Below are 24,405 nucleotides of genomic sequence, written 5' to 3'. Positions count from 1 at the left end.
GCTGAAAGTCTACAAGATCTTTATTAAGCTGCCCCAGATGCTCCTGGACCCGGGCCAGTTTACTATCGATGGGGCTCAGCCTCCTGTCTAGTAAGGGCTCCATCACGCTCGTCACCTCTGCCACCACCTCCGCTATCCACGCTGAGTGGTCGCGGCCGGGCTCGCCATTTTGTCTTCTCCGGCTCACGTCCTCTCCTTCTCCCTGCGGACTCCTTTCGCCACCATAGATGTACTAAATAGCAATTTGAAGCGCCGCGCTCTTTGAGTAATCTGCCACTACCTTAAGGAAACTCGTTCTGAAGCAGAATTCGCTGATTTCGAGGGGCTGGTTGGTAAGCTGCCAGGAGCGGAGTTTTTCACCAGCCGCTCCGGATCATGGCGTCACATGACCTCCCTCTTCCCTTTTTATTTGGCACGGTTTTAACTTTGTCTTTCATGGAGACAGGTATTTTTTATTATTATTATTACATTTGTACCCCGCGCTTTCCCACATAATGCAGGCTCAATGCGGCTTACATAGTAATTTGAAATACGTTAATAAAATTTTAATAATGCTGCATCTATATATTTTTCCCTTTCCCCTCAGAGTGATGCGTCTTTTAGCTCTCTCTACGTCGGTCTCCCTGTTTGGTGCTGGTTGCTTGTCTGGTGTCCTTCACTCTGACTCGTACATCTCTGTTCATGGGGACCTCTTCTGCTTTGGTTTTAGCAGTCTTCTATCTTTCAGTTTTGGCTTCTCTTTTTGACGCCAGCACTTCTTTTTACAATGTGTTTTTGTTAGCGGGTATTTGCCCCTTCAGTTTTGTCCGACTTGGTGTATTTACTTTGTTTTTCAGCGACCTTATGTTTGTGCTTTCTTGAGCACCACTACCTTTTGTTTGAGTTGTGCTGGAGTATCACATTACCCAGTATATCATTCATTCTTTTAGTTATCATTTAAATATATCTTTCAATTCATACTAGCACTTAATAGCTAGGGTGGGTGCTTAAATTTAGCTTACAAATTCTCCTGGGTGAGATCATTACATTATGGCATTATTATTCATTAAATCATAACATACTATATAACATAGCCCACCATGTAAGTAGAGGTGGACCTTTTTGTTACCTGTTATGCCATATTTTGCTTTGGTTTTTTACTGTTACTGTTTGAAGATTTTTATTAATGTAGAAACGTATATTTAGTTTTTAGAATTTTGTGTGTCATTAATATGTTTATATTTTCTTTATATGTTTTACTATTATCATTATCTGATGTTTTAAATTATTGTTTAATTTTGGGTTTTTTTTTAAGTTTTGTACATCAATTTTATGCTTTTAGACCCCTGAAGAAGGGTTTTTGGCCGAAACACAGACCGTGTCGGGTCCTAATAAATTCGTTTTGAAGCTCCTACTCAGCTGTTCGGCTGTCATTTGATCTCGGTCTTCTTCCACCCCTGGTTTGACTTGTTTGCCCTTTGTGGAAGGCGTTGCCCCCTTTTCTCCTGGTACTATTGTATATACACACACTGTCAGTGTTTCCCAAGCCTGGTCCTGGAGGCACACCCCCAGCCTGTCTGGTTTTTAGGATATCCACTATGAATATTCATGAGAGAGATATGCAGGCAGTGGAGGCAGTGCATGCAAATCTCTTTCAGGAGTAATCATTGTGGATATCCTGAAAATCTGATTGGCTGGGGTGCCTTCAGGACCAGGTTTGGGAAACACTGCACTGTCAATCTTCTGTGGCCCAAGGTGAAACTCATTCAGGCCCAATCTGTGCTGCAGCTTTCAGGATGTAAATAGGTTTATAGTTGTGAAATTGAGAGTGACACTAGAATGAATTCAGGATCACATCTGCACAGAAGGTCCAAAGCCAGTAGGTCTGACACTTGGTGCTAATCACAGCATACATTGCTGGATATGTGCATCCAACTTCCAATACAAGCATGTTGGAGCACAACAGAATGACTCATTCCTTACTAATGAGGATATCATGGCAGGATATGTCACCCCAAGCAGGTAAACAACTACGAAACAATTATGATAAGTGCTTTCCCATAATTGCATGGCATTGAATGTAGAAAGACTATAACAAGTGCACTATCTAGATATATTGATTAAAATTGCTAAAAGAAACTGAATATTTTTGGAAGGTTTTTGCCAGAGATGAAGTTAAGATCGGTTTGATCACAACAGCTTTTTAAATCTTTTTGATTTTGAGCTTCTTGATGCTTTTCCTTCCTTTTTTGAAAATAAGTTTGCCTTGGGTAGTATATTCATGCTCCATTATGTTTATAATGCGTGGATTACTTTGTGGGAGAGGGGGGGGGGTTTGCATTGAAGATTTCGGGCATACTTGGATTAGATGTGGAGAACGGCTGGGGAAAGAGTTGAGAGGACAAGGAAAAGACGAGGAAAGGGGAACTGGTACTGGGTTGTATACGAGAATTCATATGTGCATTTACCTAAACCATCTGAATCTCATTTACTATATTACCTTACTGTGTAACATTACAGCAGGGCAGAAAGTGTGCAGCTTCTATTTCCCAATACAGAAGTCTTGGAATATGATATCTAAGATTTCCTCAGCTCCCACTTTGCCAGTAATTTTTCCCAGGTGTCTCTGTGCAGTTCTAAGCTCCTCTGCAGCCAGGACAAGATCCTGATCTCTGTAATGATGATACCGGGCCAACGCTTCCAGACAACTGGTTAGGTGCAGACGATGCCGTGTCTGGGTGAGACTGGGAGCTCCAACCAAGGGGTTGCCACACCTGGAAGACAATTCAAATGAAAATGATGACAGTACTTTTTGGCAAGCAAGCATAGACTGTTAAAGTTAGAGTAAGAGAGGCACAGAACCTGCCACCTTTTTAAATTACCTAGAGGGCTCATCAGAATAAAATGGAAAAGGACCGTTGATGCTGTGTCACTTATCACAAAAGGCCTCATTTTTAATAGGAGAGATTCTATCACATTACTGCAGCCTCTTACTATAGTAAGAGCTCACATTAAAATAGTTGATTATGTATCCTGAGAATTAGATAAACTGACATTCCATGACGCATCTTTTTTTGATGAAGAAGTGCTTTTTCAAATGATAATAAATTCATTTGGTATGCTCCTTCTTTGATCTAGCCACTATGTATAGTGCTCCATTTAGTTCCTAGTCAGTCAGAGTACTGCAATGCCCTCGTCCATTACATAGATTCCTACTATTCCAGAACCTGTGTGATAGCTGTGTCCATCAACCAGTAGGTGGAGATAGAAAATACTGAGGAGCTGAACTGGATGCCAAAAGAGCTATGTCTCAGCTCAGTTTTCAGTCCTCTATCTTCAGAAGGTGAATGGACACACTGTTCAGCCTCTAGTTCTGAGTGATTTGCTCCTGGTCCAGTTGGTCAACTGATCCCCAGTTGAGCTTTGCAGGTGGGCTTGAGTCTGCAGAGTCATATCTGGAGGTCTTCAGATCCCTGTCTGTGGTGCCTCACAAATTTACTTCTTCCCTCCCTTCACCTCTCCCTTGTTCCCTGTGGAGCTCTCCTTTTCTAGCACAGCTTAAAAAAAAAAAAAAGAAGAAAGAGGTTTGCTGGCGAGCGTGAGGGAGTATCAGTTCTCATTCTTTCTCAGCTGGGGTAAGACTTGTGGAAACTGAGTTTCGGGGGAACAGCCGGCAGTGGTAAGTTCAACTAAAGTTTGACTCAGAACTGCTTGGAGGGCTGCAAGTTCTACTTGGTTCAGGGCAGGGATCCTGACTTATCACTTGGGACACCGTAGTGATATGTTTGTGCCAGTCGAGGTGAATGGCGACCCCCGCGGAGGCAGTTAAGCATTTTTCCTGCTATGGGACCCACCAACCGGTTTCAGGGCATTGCAATGTGTGCAAGCTGGGAATCCCACAGGACGAAGGGGAAATGGTTGGCAGTAGCATGCCTTCGGATTTGGCACAGCATCCAAATATGCCGGGGACTTTGGGGTATCTGGCAAGGCTAGTGCAGTTTGAGGACAACATGGAGACTGGCGCCATTTTGTAAGGGCTGACTGGCAGTAAGGAACAGTCTCTGTCTGATCACATGTGGAGTACAGCCACCATTTTACATCCTCAGGGCCTGACAGAGCATTCAGCTGAATCGGGATCTGTTTTTTCCAGTTTATATTGCTCTTTTCAGATGTGGGGATTTCCCTGAGCACAGTTCCTTCCTTTCTTCCGAAAGTGGTATCAGCTCGGCTGAGGGGAGATATGATAGAAGTGTATAAAATAATGAGTGGAATGGATCGGGTGGATGTGAAGCGACTGTTCACGCTATCCAAAAATACTAGGACTAGAGAGCATGAGTTGAAGCTACAGTGTGGTAAATTTAAAACGAATCGGAGAAAATTTTTCTTCACCCAACGTGTAATTAGACTCTGGAATTCGTTGCCGGAGAACGTGGTACGGGCGGTTAGCTTGACGGAGTTTAAAAAGGGGTTAGATAGATTCCTAAAGGACAAGTCCATAGACCGCTATTAAATGGACTTGGAAAAATTCTGCATTTTTAGGTATAACTTGTCTGGAATGTTTTTACGTTTGGGGAGCGTGCCAGGTGCCCTTGACCTGGATTGGCCACTGTCGGTGACAGGATGCTGGGCTAGATGGACCTTTGGTCTTTCCCAGTATGGCACTACTTATGTACTTATGTACTTATTTCATCTCAACCTATCTGTGGAACTTCCATCCTTTTGCAGAGAGGATGAAGAGGCTCATATTCTTCCTTGAAGTTTTTCGACGTGCGTACAGTCCTCATTAGATATCTGGAAGTGATGAATGAGTTTCGCAAGTTGGACGAACTGTGCATTTTGGTAAACAAAGGCTTGGCCTTATGGCTTCCAAGACTTCAATTGCTAGATGGCTGAAGGAGGACTATCAAATCAGCTTATTTGCTTGCGTGGAAGCAGGCTCCTCAGGCCTTGCGGGCTCATTCTACAAGGCACACAGTAACATCATGGGCAGAGACTAACTTACTATCTCCAGCGGATATCTGCAAAGCGGTGAGGTAGTAGACGCTGCATACCTTTGCCAAGCATTACAGGGTGGACACTGCCTCGCGTTTAGGAGCTAGTTTTGGGGCTTCGGTCCTCAGGGCATAGGTGGCAGGATCCTACCCACTCTAGGGATTGCTTTTGAACATCCCACAGATTATGGAATAGTGGGAAGCTATGTAATGGAAGAAGATATTAGGTTTTGCCTAATAAAATTTCTTTCCATTAGTACTTCCCACTATTCCAGAGGCCTGCCCCAGGTTTCTGAGATGTTTAGTTGCTGCAAAGTAATGGGTCAAATAACGACCGTCACTTTGCATGGTGCTTCCTGCATATCTCTTGTTCTTTACAAGTTGTCCAGAGATGAGAGAAGTCCACACGTTTGCTCATCTAGTTAAGTGTTAGGTTAGTGAGTTGGTCAAAGTTGTTGTGTTTATTCTGAGTTTCTCCTTACTGCTTTTCTACATAAATAATAAAGAGCTCAACTGGATACCAAGAGAGATATGTCTTAGCTTTCAGTTCTCTATCTCCAGCTGCTGGTTGATGGACACAACCATCCCAGGAGGTTCTGGAATAGTGGGAAGGATTAACGGAAAGAAATTATCAGCGCTGTCTCCTGCGGTCTGTGCTGAATCTGGATATTCAATGCCGGGTCATTTCCAGTGACTGGCGTTGAATATCCAGGGGGTTTTCGGCCTGTTTGAAGATAACCAGCTATGTTGATATTCAGACACAGCCGGTCATCTTTAAGTCGGCCAAAGACATACCAGGGTCTGATACGGCCAAATATGACAGTCAAACCCAGTTTAAAAATCGGCGGATAGCCGGTTATATCGCGTGACATAACCAGTTATTCGCCACCCACTAAGCGTGGATATTCAGCAGAGGATAGTCGGTTAAGCTCTATCTAACTGGTCAGCATCTGTTCTGACCAGTTAAATAGAACTAAATATCAGGTGGAATATTTTTTAGCATGTAGGTAGCGCACACAGATTAGGAACTCACTGCAGGATGCCTATGCTAGCACGTACCACAGCTTAGTAAAAGGACCCCCCATATAAGCAAAAAGGAGCAGAAATTCTAATTAAAAATAACAGCTGACAAATGAAACTACAGAAGTGCAGGTACAGGGGCTTACATGTTTTCAAGGTTTTCTTTGAGTAAATTCAGGAAGCCTTCTAGCCCTTCTCCAGTTCTGCAGGATAGCAGGCATGCCTGGATCAGCTCTGTGTCCTTGCAGGCAACCAGCAATCTCTCCTGGGCAGTAGGCTCCAGTAGGTCTACCTTGTTTAGGGCCAGGATGCAGGGTCTGGGCTGCAGCATGCTGTTGTCTGAAGGAAGGGCAATCATGTTTTTTAGGCAGCCCTGCATGATGTTCCAGCTGCCTCCATCACTACTGCTCAGCTCCCTGGAAAGCTCTGCACTGTCCATCACAGCTACCACCAGATCTGCCTGGTCTAACCTGGGATGAAAGCAGGAAAGAGCCAGTTTAGAGACCAGAATTCAGAAAACATACAAGGCTGGTTCAACAGAAAGCACCTGGACAGGCAGGCACAGCCAGCAGAGTACTATATCTACTAATAACTTCTGTCATACACAGAGAATAGGAAATGCCCTTTAGTAAAACCAGAAAAGAGCAAAGAGTGTTTAACACAGTGCTAAAGCTCTGAAATGTCGTAGCCTGTGCTCAAACAGCAGAAGCGCCTCCCATCCTCACCATTCACCAAGTGTGCAGCAATAACATTCCTGCCCCCTCACACAATCTCCTAGACCCCTTCTCTTACCTTCCTCCCCTCCCTTTCAGTCCCCAGTTCCAGGCCCAGACCCCCCTTTTCAGCTCCCATTTCCAACCCCAACCCCTTCTTTCACCTACCCATTTTTTCAGCTCCCAGATCCAGTCCCAACCCCTTCTCTCATCTGCCCCCCTTTTAAGCCCCTAGTTCCAGCTCCCAACTCCCACTTGCTTCCTCTTTTCATCCCACAGTTCCAACCTCAACCCCCTCTCTTGCCCCACCCCCTTCAGCTCCCAATTCCAGACCCAGACCCCTTCTCTCACCTGCCCTACCCCTTTTCATCCCCAGACCTCTTCTCTCACCTTCCCTGTGTTAAAAAATCATTTAACTTGTGTCGTGGCAGCAGCACAGACGCAAACACGCTGCCTCGGGCCTTCCCTCAGCCAGGTCCCACCTCCTCTGATTCAAGTTCCTGTTTCTGTGAGGGTGGAACCCATCCTAAGGAAGGCACACGGCAGCGTGTTTGCGTCTGTGCTGCAACAGGGTAAGAGGATCGCCAGAGGGGGAGGAGGAAAGGGAGAAAGATATGCTGGAGGGAAGAGTCCAGAAGAAGCAGGCACTGATGCTGGACTGTGTGGGGGCAGTGGGGTGGACAGAGGCCGGACACGGTAACTAAGGAAGGGAAGAGAAACAGTAGGCTGGTGCATCAGGTAGCATGGCTTGTGGTGGCCTTTAGCGCCTCCCAGAGGTTGGCACCCCTCTGCCATGCTTACTGAGTTGCACTGGCCCTTAAGGGCAGTTTGGAAAATCACCAGCTTCAGGAAGCTTTGGAAAAACTGCAGTGTGAGGAGGATGGCAGGTTCCTCTGGACCATCTCCATCACACTTTTATCCATCATACTACAGGGCACCTCTTGGACAGAACTGTGGATCCTGACAACAGTTTGGGGGGTAAGTCATATAACTGCAGTTCTCTCATATCTGTCATTGGAACCTATGAACTTTTGATTCTTCTTGGGCAGGAAACATTCAGGAGGGAGTTCTAAAGAGTGAGCCAAATATAAGGGGAACCAATTAAAGGAAGAAAAGAGGGTTTAATCCCACTTTCTGTTTTGTAATTCCAGAGTGGGGTATATGCCAGGTACTTGTGACCTGGATTGGCCACTGTTGGAAGCAGAATACTGGGCTAGATGGACCACTGGTCTGACCCAGTATGGCTATTCTTATGTTCTTATGCCTTGGTCCTGACCTCTCCCGAGTCCGTCTCATCCCCTCCTGTTCGATATTGTCCTCAGTCTCTCGTAGTCCCGCCGTATCACTCAAGACAACAGGATAACCCCCAATGTTCAGTGCTGCTTCTACCACATCCCGCGTGGTCCCCGCAACAGGAGACACTATGGCTGCAGGTCTCTGGCCTACAGGAGAAAAGCAGAAGGGACAGATGGACACTTAAGGGGCTTCTGGTAACTGAGGCTCAGGTTTATGTGGCAAAGAGAGAAATTCTGTTCATACAAGAGTACAAAACCAGGACTGGCTCAGTTTGTCTCCCCTGACATGGAGTTGCGCGGTCACCCTACCTATTTCACTTGAGCAGGGGACCAATACTCAAATTAATTCTCCTTAGTGCCCTGTAGTAGAAAGTCTGTAGAAAGGGAGGTGGAACATCCCTTGATTAGTGGTTCTCAAATCTAGATAGAAATTCCATGTGTAAAGGGGAAAAGGATAGTGATAGGGACTGTCTTTTCTTCATGTTCAATTGTGAAGCACTGCGTACGACTGGTAGCGCTATAGAAATGATTTATAGTAGTATAGTAGTAGTGATAGTAGTGTACTACCATCCACCTGGCCAGGATGAAAAGACCAATGTAGAAATGTTATCAGAAATCAGAGAGGCTTATAAACCGGGCAACAATGGGTGATTTCAATTACCCTGATATGGACTAGGTAAATGTAACATCAGTGCATGCTATGAAGGTAAAATTCCTTGATGAAATCAACGACTGCTTTATGCAGCAGCTGGTTCAGGAACCAACAAGAGGGGGAAAAATTCTAGACCTAGTCCTTAGTGGAGCACATGATCTGCTGCGGGAGGTAATGGTGATAGGGCTGCTTGATAACAGTGATTATTAATATGATCGGATTTGATATCAATTTTGGAGTAAGTACACACAGGAAATCCAATACGTTAGCATTTAATTTTCAAAAAGGAGACTACGATAAAATTAGAAGAACAGTGAAAAAAAAACATAGAGGAGCAGCTGCAAAGGTCAAAAATTTACATCAAGCATGGATGCCGTTCAAAAGTATAATCCTGGAAGCCCGGAAGTATATATTCCATATACTAAAAAAGGAGGAAGGAAGGGCAAATGACAGCTTGCATAGTTAAAATGTGAGGTGAAGGAAGCTATTGGCGCTAAAAGAAAATCTTTCAGAAAATGGAAGAAGGATCTGACTGAAATTAATAGGAAACAGCATAAGAAATGGCAAGTCAAATGCAAAGCGCTGATATGGAAGGCAAAGAGACCTTGAAAAGAAGACTGCGTTGGAGGCAAAGACACAGAATAACAACTTTTTTAGGTATACTAAAGCAAGAAGCCAGCAAAAGAATCAGTAGGACCACTAAATGACCGAGGGATAAAACGGGCAATCAGGGAAGATAAGGCCATAGCGGAGAGATTGAAATCTTTGCTTCAGTCTTCACCGAGGAAGATTATTATTATTATTAGCAAAGATGTGGGAAAGATACTGGGGTATTCAATGATGATGAGTTAGAGAAAATGAAACAAATCTCTGTAAACATGGAAGATGTAATGGAGTGACAAACTGAAGAGTAGCAAATCGTCTGGACCGGATGGTATACATCCCCGAGTAATGATAGAATTGAAAAATGAACTTGCAGAGCTATTGTTAGTAATATGTAATTTATCTTTAAAATCAATCATGGTACCAGAAGATTGGAGGGTGGCCAATGTAGTGCCGATTTTTAAAAAAGGTTCCAGAGGTGATCTGGGAAATTATAGACCGGTGAGCCTGACATCAGTGCCGGGCAAAATGGTAGAGACTAAGAACAAAATTATAGAGCATGTTCAAAAGCATGGATTAATCAATCAAACAAAGCCAACATGGATTTAAGGCAATGGAAATCTTGCCTCACCAATCTACTATATTTCTTTGAAGGGGTGAATAAGCATGTGGATAAAGGTGAGCCGGTCGATATCGTCTATCTGGATTTTCAATAGGCATCTGACAAAATACCTCATGAAAGACTCCTGAGGAAATTAAAAAGTCATGGGATAGGAGGAATGTCCTATTGTGGATTAAAAACTGGTCAAAAGATAGAAAACAGAGAGCAGGGTTAAATAGTCAGTATTCTCAATGGAGAAGGGTAGATAGTGGGGTTCCCCATGGGTCTGTGCTGGTACCGCTGCTTTTTAACATATTTATAAATGATCTAGAGATGGGAATAACTAATGAGGTAATTAAACTTGCTGATGAAACAACGTTATTCAAAGTTGTTAAATTGCAAGAGGATTGTGAAAAATTGCAAAAGGACCTTACGAGACTGGGCATCCAAATGGCAGATGACTTTTACCAAGTGCAAAATGATGCATGTGGGAACGAAGAACCCAAACCATAGTTAGGTGATGCAAGGTTCCACATTAGGAGTCACCGCCCAAGAAAAAAATCTAGGTGTTATCATTGATGATATGCTGAAACCCTCTGCTCAATGTGCAGCGGCGGCTAAGAAAGCAAATAGAATGTTAGAAATTATTAGGAAAGGAATAGAAAACAAAACTGAGAATGTTATAATGCCTTTGTATTGCTCTATGGTGCAACTGCACCTCGAATACTGTGTGCAGTTCTGGTCACATCTCAAAAAAGATACAGTGGAATTAGAAAAGGTCGATGAGAAGGGCCACAAAAATGATAAAGGGGATGGGATGACTTCCCTATGAGGAAAGGCTAAAGCGGCTAGGGCTCTTCAGCTTGGAGATGAGACGGCTGAGGGGCGATATGATAGAGGTATATAAAATACTGAGTGAACAGGTAGATGTGAATCGTTTGTTTACTATTTCCAAAAATACTAGGACTAGGGGGTACACAAAGAAGCGGTTGGCTAATTTCCTAAAAGTTCATAAGCCATTATTAAGATGGACTTGGTAAAATTCACTGCATATTCTAGGATAAGCAGCATAAAATCTATTTTACTGTTTTGGGATCTTGCCAGGTACTTGTGACCTGGATTGCCCACTGTTGGAAACAGGATACTGAGCTTGATGGACCTTTGGTCTGTCCCAGAATGGCAATGATTATGTTATGACTTTCAGGATCCCCGAAATGAATATTCATGAAGCATACCTAAGTAGCATTCTAAGAAACTGTTCAAATTTAGGTTACATATGAAAGAAGGGCTCTAGGGAGTGTCTTGGCACTCACCGATATCCAGCCCTTCGCTTGTAGTATTGACACACACACTGCGGATGTGAGATCTGTACAATAGTGTCATAGGTCCAAAGTCCAAAAATGGCTTAAATCACCACGCCTCAAGTCACAAGAACTTTCTAAACACAGCAAAACCAGCTTGTGACAGAACTTAATGAGATCCCACCCCATGGAAAGGAAAAAACAAAGCTGGGTGGCAGGTCTGTCCCCTCACAAAGCCGACTGAGTCACATCCTGACAGCCTCTTCCTTGACGTTCAATGTCCAGGGCCAAATCCTCTGTGAACATGAACAGGAAACTGCACTACAGAGGACACAATACCCTCATATACCATGGGGTCCTCGCTGACCAGGACTGGGGAGAGCTATACTTATCTATTTACAGCAACGCCAGCAGGAGTCTATTCATAGTGTGATCACAATGCAAGGGACCTGTTGCTGGCTGGCTGCCTGAGACAGGCTAAATTAAAGACACAGCACAAGGACCCTGGGAGAACAGAGACCCAGTCATCATGGGTATGAAAATGACCAATATCTCTTATGAGCCCTTTGGATATTTTGTAGAGCTAAATATATAATTAGTAGTTATAATAGATACAGAGACTCCGTAATGTTTCCTGACAACCTTCGGACTGAATGTTCATATCTGTCTTAAGAACTGGTATTTCATGCAAGCATTTTGGAGCTTAAGTGAGGCTTGGTGATGCGATAGCTTGAGTCTGTCTCGACTGGTAGCTTGCAGGACCGGCTCAACCATTAAGCAAGACTAGGCTGTCACCTAGGGAGGCAGCTTCTGGAGAGGGGGCAAAAAACAGCTAAAATCAACACAGTTCAATAGATTCTGACAATCACACCATCAGCAGGTACCAGTAGGAAGGATGGCAGTTTTCCAAAAGCTATTTACTCCTGTAAATGGCTTTGGGAATTTCCCCAATTATTAAAATTATGTGTGATGCGTATGTATATATTATGGGGTTGATACTTAAAAAGGTTTAACTGGGCAGAAGGGGTTCCTGCTCAGTTAAACAGCACTGAGTTGACCAACCATCAATATTCAGCGGCACGTAAGCGGATAGTAACAACAACAACAAAAAAAACAAGAACTACCCTGCAGGGCAGAAGTGAGGTGCAGTGGCAAAGCTATGTATTGGAGATCTCATTACTGAATGGAACGGGATGCCGCAGAGCAATTGCACTGTAGTGTTTGGGGATCTCAGTGCTGGAATAGCAGGGGTTGCTGTGGGGCAGGATTAATGTGCATTGATACAAGATTTGTTTACTTTAATAGAGATTGAATTCCTTCTTCCATGAAATCTCTCATAACAACAAGTAACTACTTACACATGGTATTAAGCAAACTGCTCTTGCCGGCGTTGGTAGGTCCAGCTAGTACCACCTGGATGCCGCTGCGAAGTCGCTCTCCACGCCGACTATCTTGCAGATGCAGCTTTATCTGATTTTGCAACAGCTTCACTGCAACATCAACTGAGACAAGAAGAATTAATGTCTCAAGCACATGCCGCAATCTGCTCAAGGAATCAATTTTTCAAAGACAAAAAGTCGGAGCTTGAAGCACACGTGCATGTACTCCACAATCTTCAGATTCAGAATGTGTGAATAGTGAAAACTGTTTTTTAATGCTGCAAGCAATGGACAGTGATCTTCTATTTCACACAAAGAAAGTTTCTGAAAGACAGGATTGCCTCTCTCTGCAGATTTCACTGTGCAATGATCTAAGCTCCTCCCGGATTTGGAGATAGCGGCCTTCTCCTCTCTCTACCCTCCTTCCCAACCTCTGTCTACACCCTGCTGGTGCATGTGGTGCATTTGGATTTTTGATTACTGACCTTTCCAAACCCAGGCAACTTACATGTCAGGTACATCTGGTATTTCCCTGCCTCAAAGGACTTGCAGTCTAAAGCCAGATGTACTAAAATGGGATAGCAAGTCAACACTGTTTAATACACATTGGTAAACAGGCCTCATCAACAATCATGGGACCTGTTTTCAATAAAATATATTATTTATTTTTTGGGATTTATTAACCACTTTATAAAAAGATTCACCCAAGGCAGTGTACTGCAGGTACAGATTGACATAAAACTTACAACAGCATAACAATAGTGAAATGACCAAATATAAGCATGAATACAAACAATGAGCTCAACTTGGAGACAGCAAATTGAATCCTAGTGATAGGACTAAAATGATACAGAATCAGAAATATGCACATTTAATATCCCTGCAGAAAAATAATGTAAAAGAAATATGATAAATGACAGCAAAGTACAAATGATACCATAATAGACAACACAGAACATTCATATAACATAGATATGATACAATTTATATTAGTAAATCTAAGTTTAAATTCATATCAAAAGCAACCGGGGGGGAGGGGGGATAAAATGACTTGCCCAAGGTCATAAGAGAGTGAGTGGGAGAAATGAGATTTGACCCTTTGCTTCTCTGGTGTCAGCCAACCTCCCTGATCAATAGGCCATCCAGAGACACACACCCAGTCAGTGGCAGAGCTGGAATTAGAACCAAGGAATTTCTAAGTAGAGCCCAGAGCCCTATAATCTAGCTTGCCTTGTTACTGCTTACCTTGAGATAGCACACCTTCTTCCACATTGTCATCTTCACTGAAATCTATATAGGCTTCAACATGAGCAAGCATCTAAGGCCAAAAGTACAATGCAAATGAGTGCACGTGGCAAAGGTCTAATGTTTCACCAGTTGCTTCTTGGCTATACATCTTGTCTTATTACCGATTCTCCTTTCTTTGTTTATTTAATGTTCACATTTCTTTAAAACAAAATGTAAATTCATTTCATTGTGGCTATGCCTCTATTTAAATTCTTATCTAAGATTCAGCAGTGATACTTATAATTTAGTTTTACTACTATGGCATTAGCATGGGCTGCTGATGGCGAACAGCACTATCACATCACAATTTGCTTAACTGTATTATGGGGATATGAGGGGGTAACAAGCAAGGAGAAATTAGATCTTACCTGGTAATTTACTTTCCTTGAGTCTCTCCAGATTAATCCCGATGAGTCGGTAATATGCTCTCCTACCAGCACAGGGAGACTGAGAACTACTGACTAGTGACACCTGTATAAGGGACTGTGCAACCCTGACCTGCTCAGTATTTCGCATAGCCAAGCAGTAATAGAGTAGGAAACAAACCTGAAACAGGAACAACCAACAGAACCCTGGGAAACGAAGGGGGTGGGGCGGCGAGGGCGGGTCCCCGGGAACATCAGAATATGCAGGTACGCCTCTGTCAGATCTAAAAACATGAGAAACTCCCCCGACTGAACCGCTACCATGACCAACTGGAGGGTTTCCGTGTGAAAAGAAGAAACACGCAGAGCCCGATTCACCCGCTTGAGATCCAAAATCAGACACCTGGAACCTTCTTTCTTGGACACCACAAAATAAATCGAATACCTCCCAGAATCTCTCTTGCCCGGAGGGATTGGAACTACCGCCTGAAGAGCCAGCAGACACTGTAAGGTCAGATGGACAGCCCCTGCCTTGACCGGTGACTTGCAAGGAGACACGAGGAAAGCATCTGGAAGAGGGCAACAAAACTCCAGGACATAACCGTTCTGGATAATACTGAGGACCCACTGGTATGACGTTATATGGACCCACCTCTGGTAAAACAGCTGCAATCTGACACCTATGGGCACCACCGAAGGCTAGGTCCCCAGAACATCACTGGGAAGCCCAGACACTTCCGGAAGGCCCTTCACAGCCCCCTACCGCCTCGAAAGGAAGGAAAGACCTAAAAGGACTGGCCCCTATTCCAGAAATGAGCCCACTGCGACCTGGCTCCTCTACCTGGTTGACACCACTGAAATTCCCGCATAAGCCCTCAACCTGCCGACCAGGCAGCCAATCTGGATTCTCTGGAAGCCGTGGCACTTTGGACTCTCCCAAGCTCTTCACCAGCCTCTCCAAAGAGCAACTTGCCCCTAAAGAGGAGCTGACTCAAACGGACTTTGGAGGCTAGATCAGCCGCCCAATTCCTGAGCCACAGAAACTGTTGCTCCACTACTAGAGATAGGTTCTTAGCAGAGGTGCAGACCAAGTCATACAAGGCATCTGCCAGAAAGGCAGTACCCAAATCCAAATTAACCACGTCCAACGACAACGCGAGGAAGAGGACGTCAGAGTCGGGCAACCACTCAGCCCACCAAAAACATATATAACTACCCGAAACCTCAAAGGAATGCTTCAGGAGCACCTCCATATGCTGATCTTGAGGATCTTTCAGAGCCATCCCCCCTTCTACAGGAACAGTCGTCTTCTTGGTAACCATCGTCACCAGTCTATCTTAGGAACCTGAAAGGATTCTAAATCCACACCATTGCCCTACCTATGCGTAAAGGAGAATCCGGAGCCTGCCACTCTCCCTCCACCAGCTCCTTCAGGTCTTCATGGTAGGGAAAGGTCTGTGGTGGGTGGAGAACCCCCTTCAGAGGGTCACCCTTCCTGGTTACCTGAGGTGGATTCTACAAAATCTTTAACACCTTCAGAACCTCCACTAACAGGCCAGGCAACTCCTGATGCCAAAACATTCATACCACTGATGGATCTTCCCCCAGAGGAACCACAGAAAGGTCCTCTAGGGTCTCCTCATCCCAGGGTTCCCCCTGGATGGGCTCCTCGCCCAGCAGAGGCTCCGATCTCAGGGACAGTACCTCATCCAAATCCTCCTCTGGGTACAAACGGGCCTTCTTCGGTCAAAGCGCCACCACAGATGCCCCAGAAGACCCTACTGAGTTCCTACTATTTGCTCCCCCAAAGACTTGAGGGGCAGACCTCTCTTCAGGCAATAAGCCTGATTCAGCAGGACAAAGTCTGGAGTGAACGCTGCAGAAACTGCAGAGGCATCATGTCTAGCAAGTACAGGAAGCGCCTCTCCTGAGTCCAGCATATGTTCAATCAGTGACAAAATACCAAAACAGCCTCCTTCGTTGCAGCCTCTTTCACCAGGTGCGGGGCCTTCCCCAGACTCCCCGCATCTGGGGCACTCGATTCAGGCTCAGCTCCAAGAAATGGGGTGGGCTCCTCGCACACACGGCAAAGGCCGCTGTGTACCCACACCACGCGGCGCACTGAACAGGCTGTGCACCAGCGCACCTTTTCAGCCTGGGAAGACATGCCACCTCAGCAGTTACCGGCAAAATGCGTCCCACCGCCTACACTCTCCCCTGCCCCAGAGAATCCGGTAGCTGCTCTTGCGCCACACAGCATCTTGTGGTTCTGTTTGTTCAACTTTTTTTTCCCCCACTGGACTCACTGCTTAGTACATAAGTGCTTAGTGCTCCAAGCTGCTATTTGTTTTTTTTTAACATAGTGCTCATCGCCATTCCTGGGTCTCCTCAAGGAACTCCTCTTAGGCAAAGCGGGGGAGGAGGCCAAAGCACAGCACTCACCAAACAAGGAGGGGGGGGGGAGGGACCCAGAATCCGGAATATACACCCCCAACACGGCACAGGGACCAAAGCCCAAGAGCCTTAAATTTGCTCTTCCTTTTCCTTCTGTTAATTTAATAATTTCCTTTTTCTTCCCAATTTATTTTTATGCCAAACGCCCTCAAGAAAAAAAACCCTAGGCGTTATGCACCATTATCAATTTAGAATTAGGCTAAGTGGGGCCAAAAACGGAGCTTCCAATCAAAAAGAAAAAACAAAGAAGGACTGGGTCGCACAGACTACTGGGAGACTGAGAATACTGAGAAGGTCAGGGTTGCACAGTCCCTTATACAGGTGTCACTAGTCAGTAGTTCTCAATCTCCCTCTGCTGGTAGGAAAGCATATTACCCACTCGTTGGGAATGGTCTGGAATAGACAATAAGGAAGGAAAGGATTGTCATTGAAGGAAGCTTCACAGCACTGGAAACAGAATCCCTCCATTTAGCAACAGCCAAAATAGACAAGACTTATCCCCCCCCCCATTCCACTATCTTATGTAAATATAGGAAAAGAACTGACTCTGAGAAGATTCTGACTCCAAGAATTGTACAGCTGCCCCAGCTCCCCAGCCATCTGACGCAGGGCCTGCCTTCTCTGGGCCTCTGTCTCTGCATGGATCAGGTCTCCAAGCCCTTCTACTTCTGTCAAGTCCAATTTCTTGTTCTGGAATGCACGTTTGGTGAACTCGCCAGCTTCTGCAAGTTGTAAGCCCGGCAAACGTCCTAAGAAAACCACCATATATTATAATATTGCTTTCCCCTAATCCCCCCCTCCTTTACATTCCTACCTTTCCCTCCTCTATTACATATATATTGATATTCTTTGACTATTTGATTATTCCTTGTACTTTGCATTTCTCTTCCCTGTATCATTATAAAATTAATTAAAATTTCAAGAATGGGCTAAGAAAACCACCAAAAAAACATCAAGAGTCTGGTGCAATGGTGCAAATTCCCAGACCTGGTTCCTGCTCCTTGAGACAGCATCGCACCTCAGGAAGTGAGCAGTCCCAGCCATCGCACTACAGCAGCACACCCTGACAAGGATCAGGGTACATGCCTATCGGTTTCTAAAGGAAGCCACAATCACTGTTATGGCAAAGCTACAGCAGGTGTGAGTGTAGGGGAAATAAAATTAATCAAAAGCCCTCTCCCCTCCCCCTGGAGTAAAAAAGTTTTTAAAAAAAACCTTGCTGAGATCTGTGAGTCTTTGCTTAAAGCCCACCTCTTCAATGCTGCGTTCGGCACCTAACCCTTACCGTTCAGTGAATCCAGACTGCCCCAATTTGACTGCCCCTATCGGACCGACCGTTCACTTGTCTATTAGATTGTAAGCTCTTTGAGCAGGGACTGTCTCTCTTTGTTAAATTGTACAGCGCTGCGTAACCCTAGTAGCGCTCTAGAAATGTTAAGTAGTAGTAGTAACTCCAGCCCATATTTTCTAGAAGATTTTGTTTTTCATATGTGGATTCATTTCTATTTTATGGTATAAGTTTAAACGTATATAGAATTTGCTTGTACGTCACATCAGAACTCCAGCAGACGATGCAGTTCATAAATGGAATTTAAATAAACAGAAGAAAGTGCTGAAGATCTACTTACTTCTGTAGCTCGCCCTACCCATTCACCCGTGGAATAAGCAATGCTGTATTGAATGTGACCACAACATTAGCAAGGTGGCAGGTGCTGGAATAGCAGGAAATTTGGCTAAGTGGTGAATTGATGATGCAGATAAAGACCATATGGCCTACCCAGTCTGTTCACCCACACCAACTACTACTCTTCACTATCTCTTCCTGTCCCTCACAGATTCTCTGTGCTTGTCCCAGGCTTTCTTGCATTCAGATATTTATTTATTGCATTTGTATCCCACATTTTTCCACCTATTTGCAGGCTCATTGGAGTAGCAGCCGGCGGCACTCAACATTTTGCTGATCAACACCAGCATTCTTCCTGGAAATGTAATGCCGAGTCATGATGGGGCTCCAGGACTGAGGGGCCCTTTTACAAAGCGTTAGAACTACTGCCGGCCCAACGTGGCCACGCGGTACGAGTTATCTTACCACATGGCCATTTGTATTTTGGGGCTTTTTACCCACTACAGTAAAAAGGGCCTTGGCATGCGGGAAAAACGGCCCCTGCCACTGGGTCTTTTTTCCCGCAGCTTAGTAAAAGGACCCCTGAATTTCCAGGTATACAGGGGCAGCAAAAATGTAGCCAGTTAAGTGCAATATTTAGCACTTAACTGGCTATGGTGAAACCACATAAAGATGACTGACTTTTATGTAGTCCTATTTATACCATTACCTTTGACAGACCAAGTGCTGACTCCAAGCCCCCAAAATAGCTGATTTTGGCTTGGGCACTAACTGGACATATCAGTGGCACTATCTGGTTAAGTGCTACTGAATATGCCCAGTTAGCTTGGACAGGTGATTTAACAGCCAGGGGGCTGTTTAAATTGTTTTAAATATCAGGCCCATAGTTTCTGTCTTTTCATAAAGAAATATTTCCTTATATTGCTCCTGAGGTTTGATGTGATGTACACTCTATAAGGAACCATGTGTAGAAGTGTGCCAATCTGAGGCAAGCACCAGCAGCAAGACCTGCCAAGCTCAACCCTACCACTCAAAGCACCCAACTTTTACCAAGTGCAAGTATCCCTGCAGAATCAGCAGAAAAGCATGTGAATTAGTACATTTAAAAACAGATTTGTCTTTCTGCACACACAACATGGAGCTTTCCAAAATATGTGGCTTCTTTCCCTTCTCTTTGACAATCAGGGACTTCCAAATGCCTTTGATTAGCTACTGTCCAGAACAGGGTGCCTGAGCATGTGAATAAATTAAGTATCTGCCTGGCTGACTTGCAACACAGCTTCTTGATATTCAGGACAGGTAACTCACCCAGAGCTTGGAGCACACCAGTAGTCACAGCAGGTCCCCCATGGACATGGAATTCAGTGCAGTCTTCTCCCGTGAAACTCTGTGGCCCTGCAGAAGGAGACAAACACATCAGCAAACAAAACACTCAACTACCTGTAACACAGCATAGGCAAAATCTGGTAGGAGGAGAACTGGATATATTTTTTATTGCCATTACTCTTTGGGCTGTCCTTTTCTGGTAAAAACCATTTGTGAAAAGAGACTGGAAGTGTGAAATATGTAATGATTTTAACTGTGCACATAATAGATTTTAACTGTGATATTAAATAATAATGAGACACTCAGTAGGCCAAAGGGGATGCATTAGATGTCACTCCTGGCAGTGATTTACTGCCAGGTCACCAACCTGGAACCTCTTTGAACGTGTTTCCTTTTGCCCACTGTAGCTAGAGCAGAAGGTGGAACCGCCTGTCTTTTGTTTAAAGAAAATTACCATGGCACACTTTCCTCCTAAACATCTGTCCATAGATTAGACAAACCCAACTGTACACACTGCAGGTGCTCACAACACCTGCAATGTTCAACTGCTTGACAAGATCTCTTCGGAATTAAGTATGAGAATCACTGTAGCTATTAAAAATCAAAACCTTTCTTGGCATAACTGTGGCCACAATTTAGTGAACATAATTTGCTGGATGAAGCTTGAATTCTGTTGTACCGTGTCAGTTAGTAAAATAGTAATAATAATTCATGACCGTGTGAACACTGGCAGTTAATCAGAGAACTTGATATATACCCTCAAATTCTAATATTCTTTCCCAACTTTGCAAACTAACCAAATTGGGCATAGAGGTTCTAGGTTCAAAGAATGCCAACAAAGTACTGAATACAGCCATATTTCACAATATTGTCACTGTAAAATTATCTCCCCATCTCCTAAGTAACTATAGCTATCAACAGCTTTGACAACCCAGTTGTGCTAGAGCAGGCAGCTACAAGATGTGACAAAGTTATGTCTTATTCTGGTGTGTGTCTATAATCTTCTCCTCCCACCTGGGAACCATAGCACAAGACCCCTATCCAGGGACTCTCCAGAAATGGGGTCAGTGATTTTACTCAAAGTAATGCGGCGAGGCTGGGGCAATTCCTTCCGTCCAGTCAAACGCAACAACGCTGCTCCGCTGACAGGGCCACTGGTTCGGATGACCGCCACGCCACACTTCCCGTGGCCTGAAGACAAGGCAAAGATAGTGTGTCTGTGTCTGTCTGGGCAGTAGGTTCTCTGGAAGATTCTGTCATCAATAAACATGATTTAACCATCAGTGAAAGGTTATGTCAAACTGATCTTTACACCCTCCCCAGAAAGTGAAACAGCTTAAAATATACTGAAGAATTATTTAGGGCCCTATTTAAACCGCTCTAGAGGTGCATTAATATTTTAAGGTGCGCTATTTCTATGGGTGTCTACAGTTAGCACACGCTAAAAACGCTAGTGCACCTTAGTAAACATGGCCCTTAGTTTTCCTGTAAAAATGATTTGATGTTTTCACAGATGATTGATTTAAATAAAATTTGCTTGCAGGAAGTATCTGCATTTTTAAAGTAGACAGAAAAGTGAATAATTTGGTAAAGCTGCAGAATGAGTGGCCTAATTTGGCCTACTAATGACATACATTTAAGGAAACACAGAAAAATATGTGCAAGTTAATTAAACATTATATCTACCCAAACATTCTGGCAGATTATTATAGGAAAACAGCAGGTGTCAGATATATAAAAAAAATTCTGCAGAACTGCAATCAATTCTCCACATTTATTAATGACATGATCCTGTTTTGTTTTCTGGTTTGTTTGTTTTTTTAAGTGAAAAAATACCAGGGCAAACCCTTGCTTTATCAGTCCCAGGATGTAGTAAAAAATGCAGAAAAGGTGCTGGTATAGGAAGGATGGTCTTCATGTCTTTATCCTACCAGAAGGTAAACACCATCCCAGCAACAACTACATCTATTTAGAATCTCCTTTCCAGCAGCAAATTCTGCCCAAGAAGCGCCTGCGCTTCAGGGGGTCCCATAATTATAACTGCTGACACTTCTTCCCAGGGTAGAGCGTTAGATGATACTTTAGCCGGTTCTGATCATCTAGCAATACTTATAGTCTTGTGAGAAAAGCAGACTGCAACAGGCACACATGCGAAAACGTAGAAAAGGTCAGAGAGATACAGATAGATCAGGAAGAGCAGAAGACAGATTGTCAGTAGGAGACAACACAGACAGCACGGTCAGAAAGCGAAAGGGTACATAGAAGATTAAGGGAGGGGGGCGAAATACACATCAGGGAAATGTGACGTCCAGGAAAACAGGGGAGGTCAAACAAACAGAAAGATAGATAGAGATGGACGGACAGACAAGTAATGCTAGGCAGGTTATTAAACCTCCTTGGGTGGGTCATACACTCGGGACAGTGGGAAAAGAGTGGGCACGCACTCCCCCACCTGCAAAGGGCGCCACCCACGCTCAAGCAGCGACCTGCGCTCAAAGCGTGAATACACATGGATCGTGCCGGCGGCGGGCAAGGAGATTGAATACTAGTACCGCCGGCCGGGCTTCCTCCGCAGGCTACGCCCCAGAGTCTGGATTGGACGAGCTGACCACAGCAGGCGCGCAAGGAGGCGTGGCTACCGGCTTTTGATTGGCTCTGGGGAGGTGCGTTTTGGAATGGGGTCCCTCCGGCTTCTGTTGCCTGCAGAGCTTTAGTTCCAACTTCCAGCTGTCCATCTTATTCCCTCCCCGGTAGCAATGAAATATTCCAGTGGACCCTGAAAGAAGCTCAGAGAGAGAACGAAGCTCAGTTAGTTCCGGTTTTGTAACCGTTGTATGCATAGTGTTCTGGATCATCCTGGGCGGACTGACCTGGTTGAGGTGGCTAAGTGTTGAAGAAGAGCTGCTAGCAATCAGCCAAATGTATCAATCAGTAATAAATCCTGTGCACAGTCCAAAGCTCTCATGATTTGAATATACTGTGCCTCTCCAGGGAATACAAGGGCCAATGCTCAAAGAAGCTTACCGTTTTGACCGGCTGTAGCTGGTTTTGCGTGTATGTTATTGTGCGCCTCATGCTCAAAGGGTTTCGCTGCTGCTTTACCGTTTGCAAATGTATTTAAAATTAGCTCAGTGGTATTAAAACGAGCATTCCATACGATGGCACAGAAGGGAGCACCTATTTGTAACACTCAAAATTCTCTGGCTGGTCTGAGATGGTGTTGCATATGAAAAGGCAGCTTCTTGGTGGTCTGCATTTTTAAATAATATCTGCACTTCCCATGTGTATGCAGGGCTTTTATTGAGGGGGGTACTGAGTACCGGCACCTTTTCCACTGCTAAAATTGACCCATGTGAAACAGGTGGGAAATCAGGAGACGAAAGGCAAATTTTGGTTCCAAACAAGGCAACTTTATTGCTAGCAATTGAACAGCACCGAGTAGCCTCGGGACACTGTGTGTCATAAATCATCTGACGCTTACATTTATACTTCCCTACTGGGCCTGCGCATTTGGCCCCTTACACGTCACAACTGTCATGCGCAGTAAACATTTGTAGTTCTTACAGTACAAAATTGTAGTCCCAGTACGTACACACGTCATAACACTGAAATGATACTGGCAAGAAAAACGAAACTTAGCAGCTCATTCTGTACACACACACAATGCTCCTTTCTAGCACAGGAGATAAGGTGCGGCTCAGGAATGCAGGGGGGTGTCAGCACCCTCCAAGGTCGCCTATTCAGATGGCGTTGCTACGTGCAAGCTGGTCTTGTATAGGCCTTGCAAACTACTGTTACAAGCTATATGTCTAATAGCCCTGCATTCTGTCTGTACATTAGTAAACAGCAAACTTCTTTTGTTAGTAAACAGTAAAACTGGATAAGGCACAAATGTCCAGTGCAGTAATAAGGTGTGGCCAAACAGCCAAAAGCAGAGGTAGAGTGCATAAGTAAAAGTCCATCAGTAGGCACAAAACATGAGGTTGTCCTGTTGCTCAGTAGTATTCAGGTAGTACCGGCGTTCCACTCCTTCATTCCCCCCTTTTGATACTTGAACATCCATTCTGGTGGAGAGTATCACCTCCATGAACCCTGAAAAGGAAAGAAGGGACAAGGATAGTTAGCGAGGGAGGCAACAAGCGAGCCCTAAGCCCTTGCACAGCCGTTGGTTGCTTCGCCGGGGTTGAGACGGAGGGCCCCTAGTGGAATCCCCCCCCCTTTGTAGCCGGTCTTTTGCTGGCACAAGGGTGATGGCCCATTGAGTGACTCAGGGGGTTCGAAGTGCACATCAGCCACAAGGTGCGTCATCGTCAGCTTCATCAGACTGGGGAATGGGGGAGTACATCTGGAGAGCCATAAGCTGGGCAGCAGCACGGCGATCAGCGATGCTTTCCATGGTGGAGCGGAGACACCTGAAAACTAAGGGGAGAGACAAAGGTATTAATAGGCAAGACAGCAAGAACAGGCCACCCATGACGAGGAGGCCTTGCAGGCTCCCGGAGGTTGGGAGCCAGCTGGTGAGGGAGGAAGTCCAATCCCACGCACTGTTCCAGGTCTGGACGGGGACGTGGGCTAGTTTGACCATCCGGTCAGTTATTTCCCTGATGACATGGCTCTGGTCATCAATCTGTAAGCAGCAATTACTGAGGTTAAACTTGCCACACACCCCGCCCTCCTGGGCTAAGAGGTAGTCAAGAGCCAAGCGATTTTGGTAGACGGCGGTAATGAGCTTAGTGTTCTGTCGAGCTAGGATATTGAGGGCCAGGGCCGAATCGTTAGTAAGGATTTCGAGTACGGCCTGTAGGCGAATAATGC

General features: G+C 44.8%; 1 protein-coding gene across 1 annotated transcript; it reads right to left on the bottom strand.

Annotated features, from left to right (window-relative positions):
- Window positions 1-1,702: 1,702 nt before the first annotated feature.
- GTPBP3 (GTP binding protein 3, mitochondrial) lies at window positions 1,703-22,144 on the bottom strand. Its single transcript, XM_030218709.1, has 9 exons — window positions 22,043-22,144; window positions 20,605-20,843; window positions 19,573-19,659; window positions 17,187-17,389; window positions 13,780-13,852; window positions 12,514-12,657; window positions 7,980-8,145; window positions 6,137-6,460; window positions 1,703-2,753 (listed from the first exon to the last, which is right to left on the bottom strand). The coding sequence occupies exons 1-9, from the start codon at window positions 22,099-22,101 to the stop codon at window positions 2,522-2,524; spliced, it is 1,527 nt and encodes a 508-aa protein (XP_030074569.1). The 5' UTR covers window positions 22,102-22,144; the 3' UTR covers window positions 1,703-2,521.
- Window positions 22,145-24,405: the final 2,261 nt, after the last annotated feature.

Source organism: Microcaecilia unicolor, chromosome 11 (genome assembly GCF_901765095.1).
Source record: "Microcaecilia unicolor chromosome 11, aMicUni1.1, whole genome shotgun sequence".
NCBI classification, from domain to species: Eukaryota; Metazoa; Chordata; class Amphibia; order Gymnophiona; family Siphonopidae; genus Microcaecilia; species Microcaecilia unicolor.
The sequence above is the reverse complement of the archived record's forward strand: the minus strand, read 5'-3'. Positions and strand labels throughout refer to the sequence as shown.

What these genes read in the sequence shown, in the direction of transcription:
- GTPBP3 (XM_030218709.1), bottom strand. Translation starts at nt 22,101, where the DNA reads ATGTGTATTCACGCTTTGAGCGCAGGTCGCTGCTTGAGCGTGGGTGGC. An exon ending in CAGTTTGCTTAATACCATGT is followed by an intron (nt 8,146 to 12,513) that starts GTAAGTAGTTAC and finishes TTTCTCCTGTAG; the next exon opens with GCCAGAGACCTGCAGCCATA. An exon ending in AAAGAAAACCTTGAAAACAT is followed by an intron (nt 2,754 to 6,136) that starts GTAAGCCCCTGT and finishes ATTGTCTTCCAG; the next exon opens with GTGTGGCAACCCCTTGGTTG.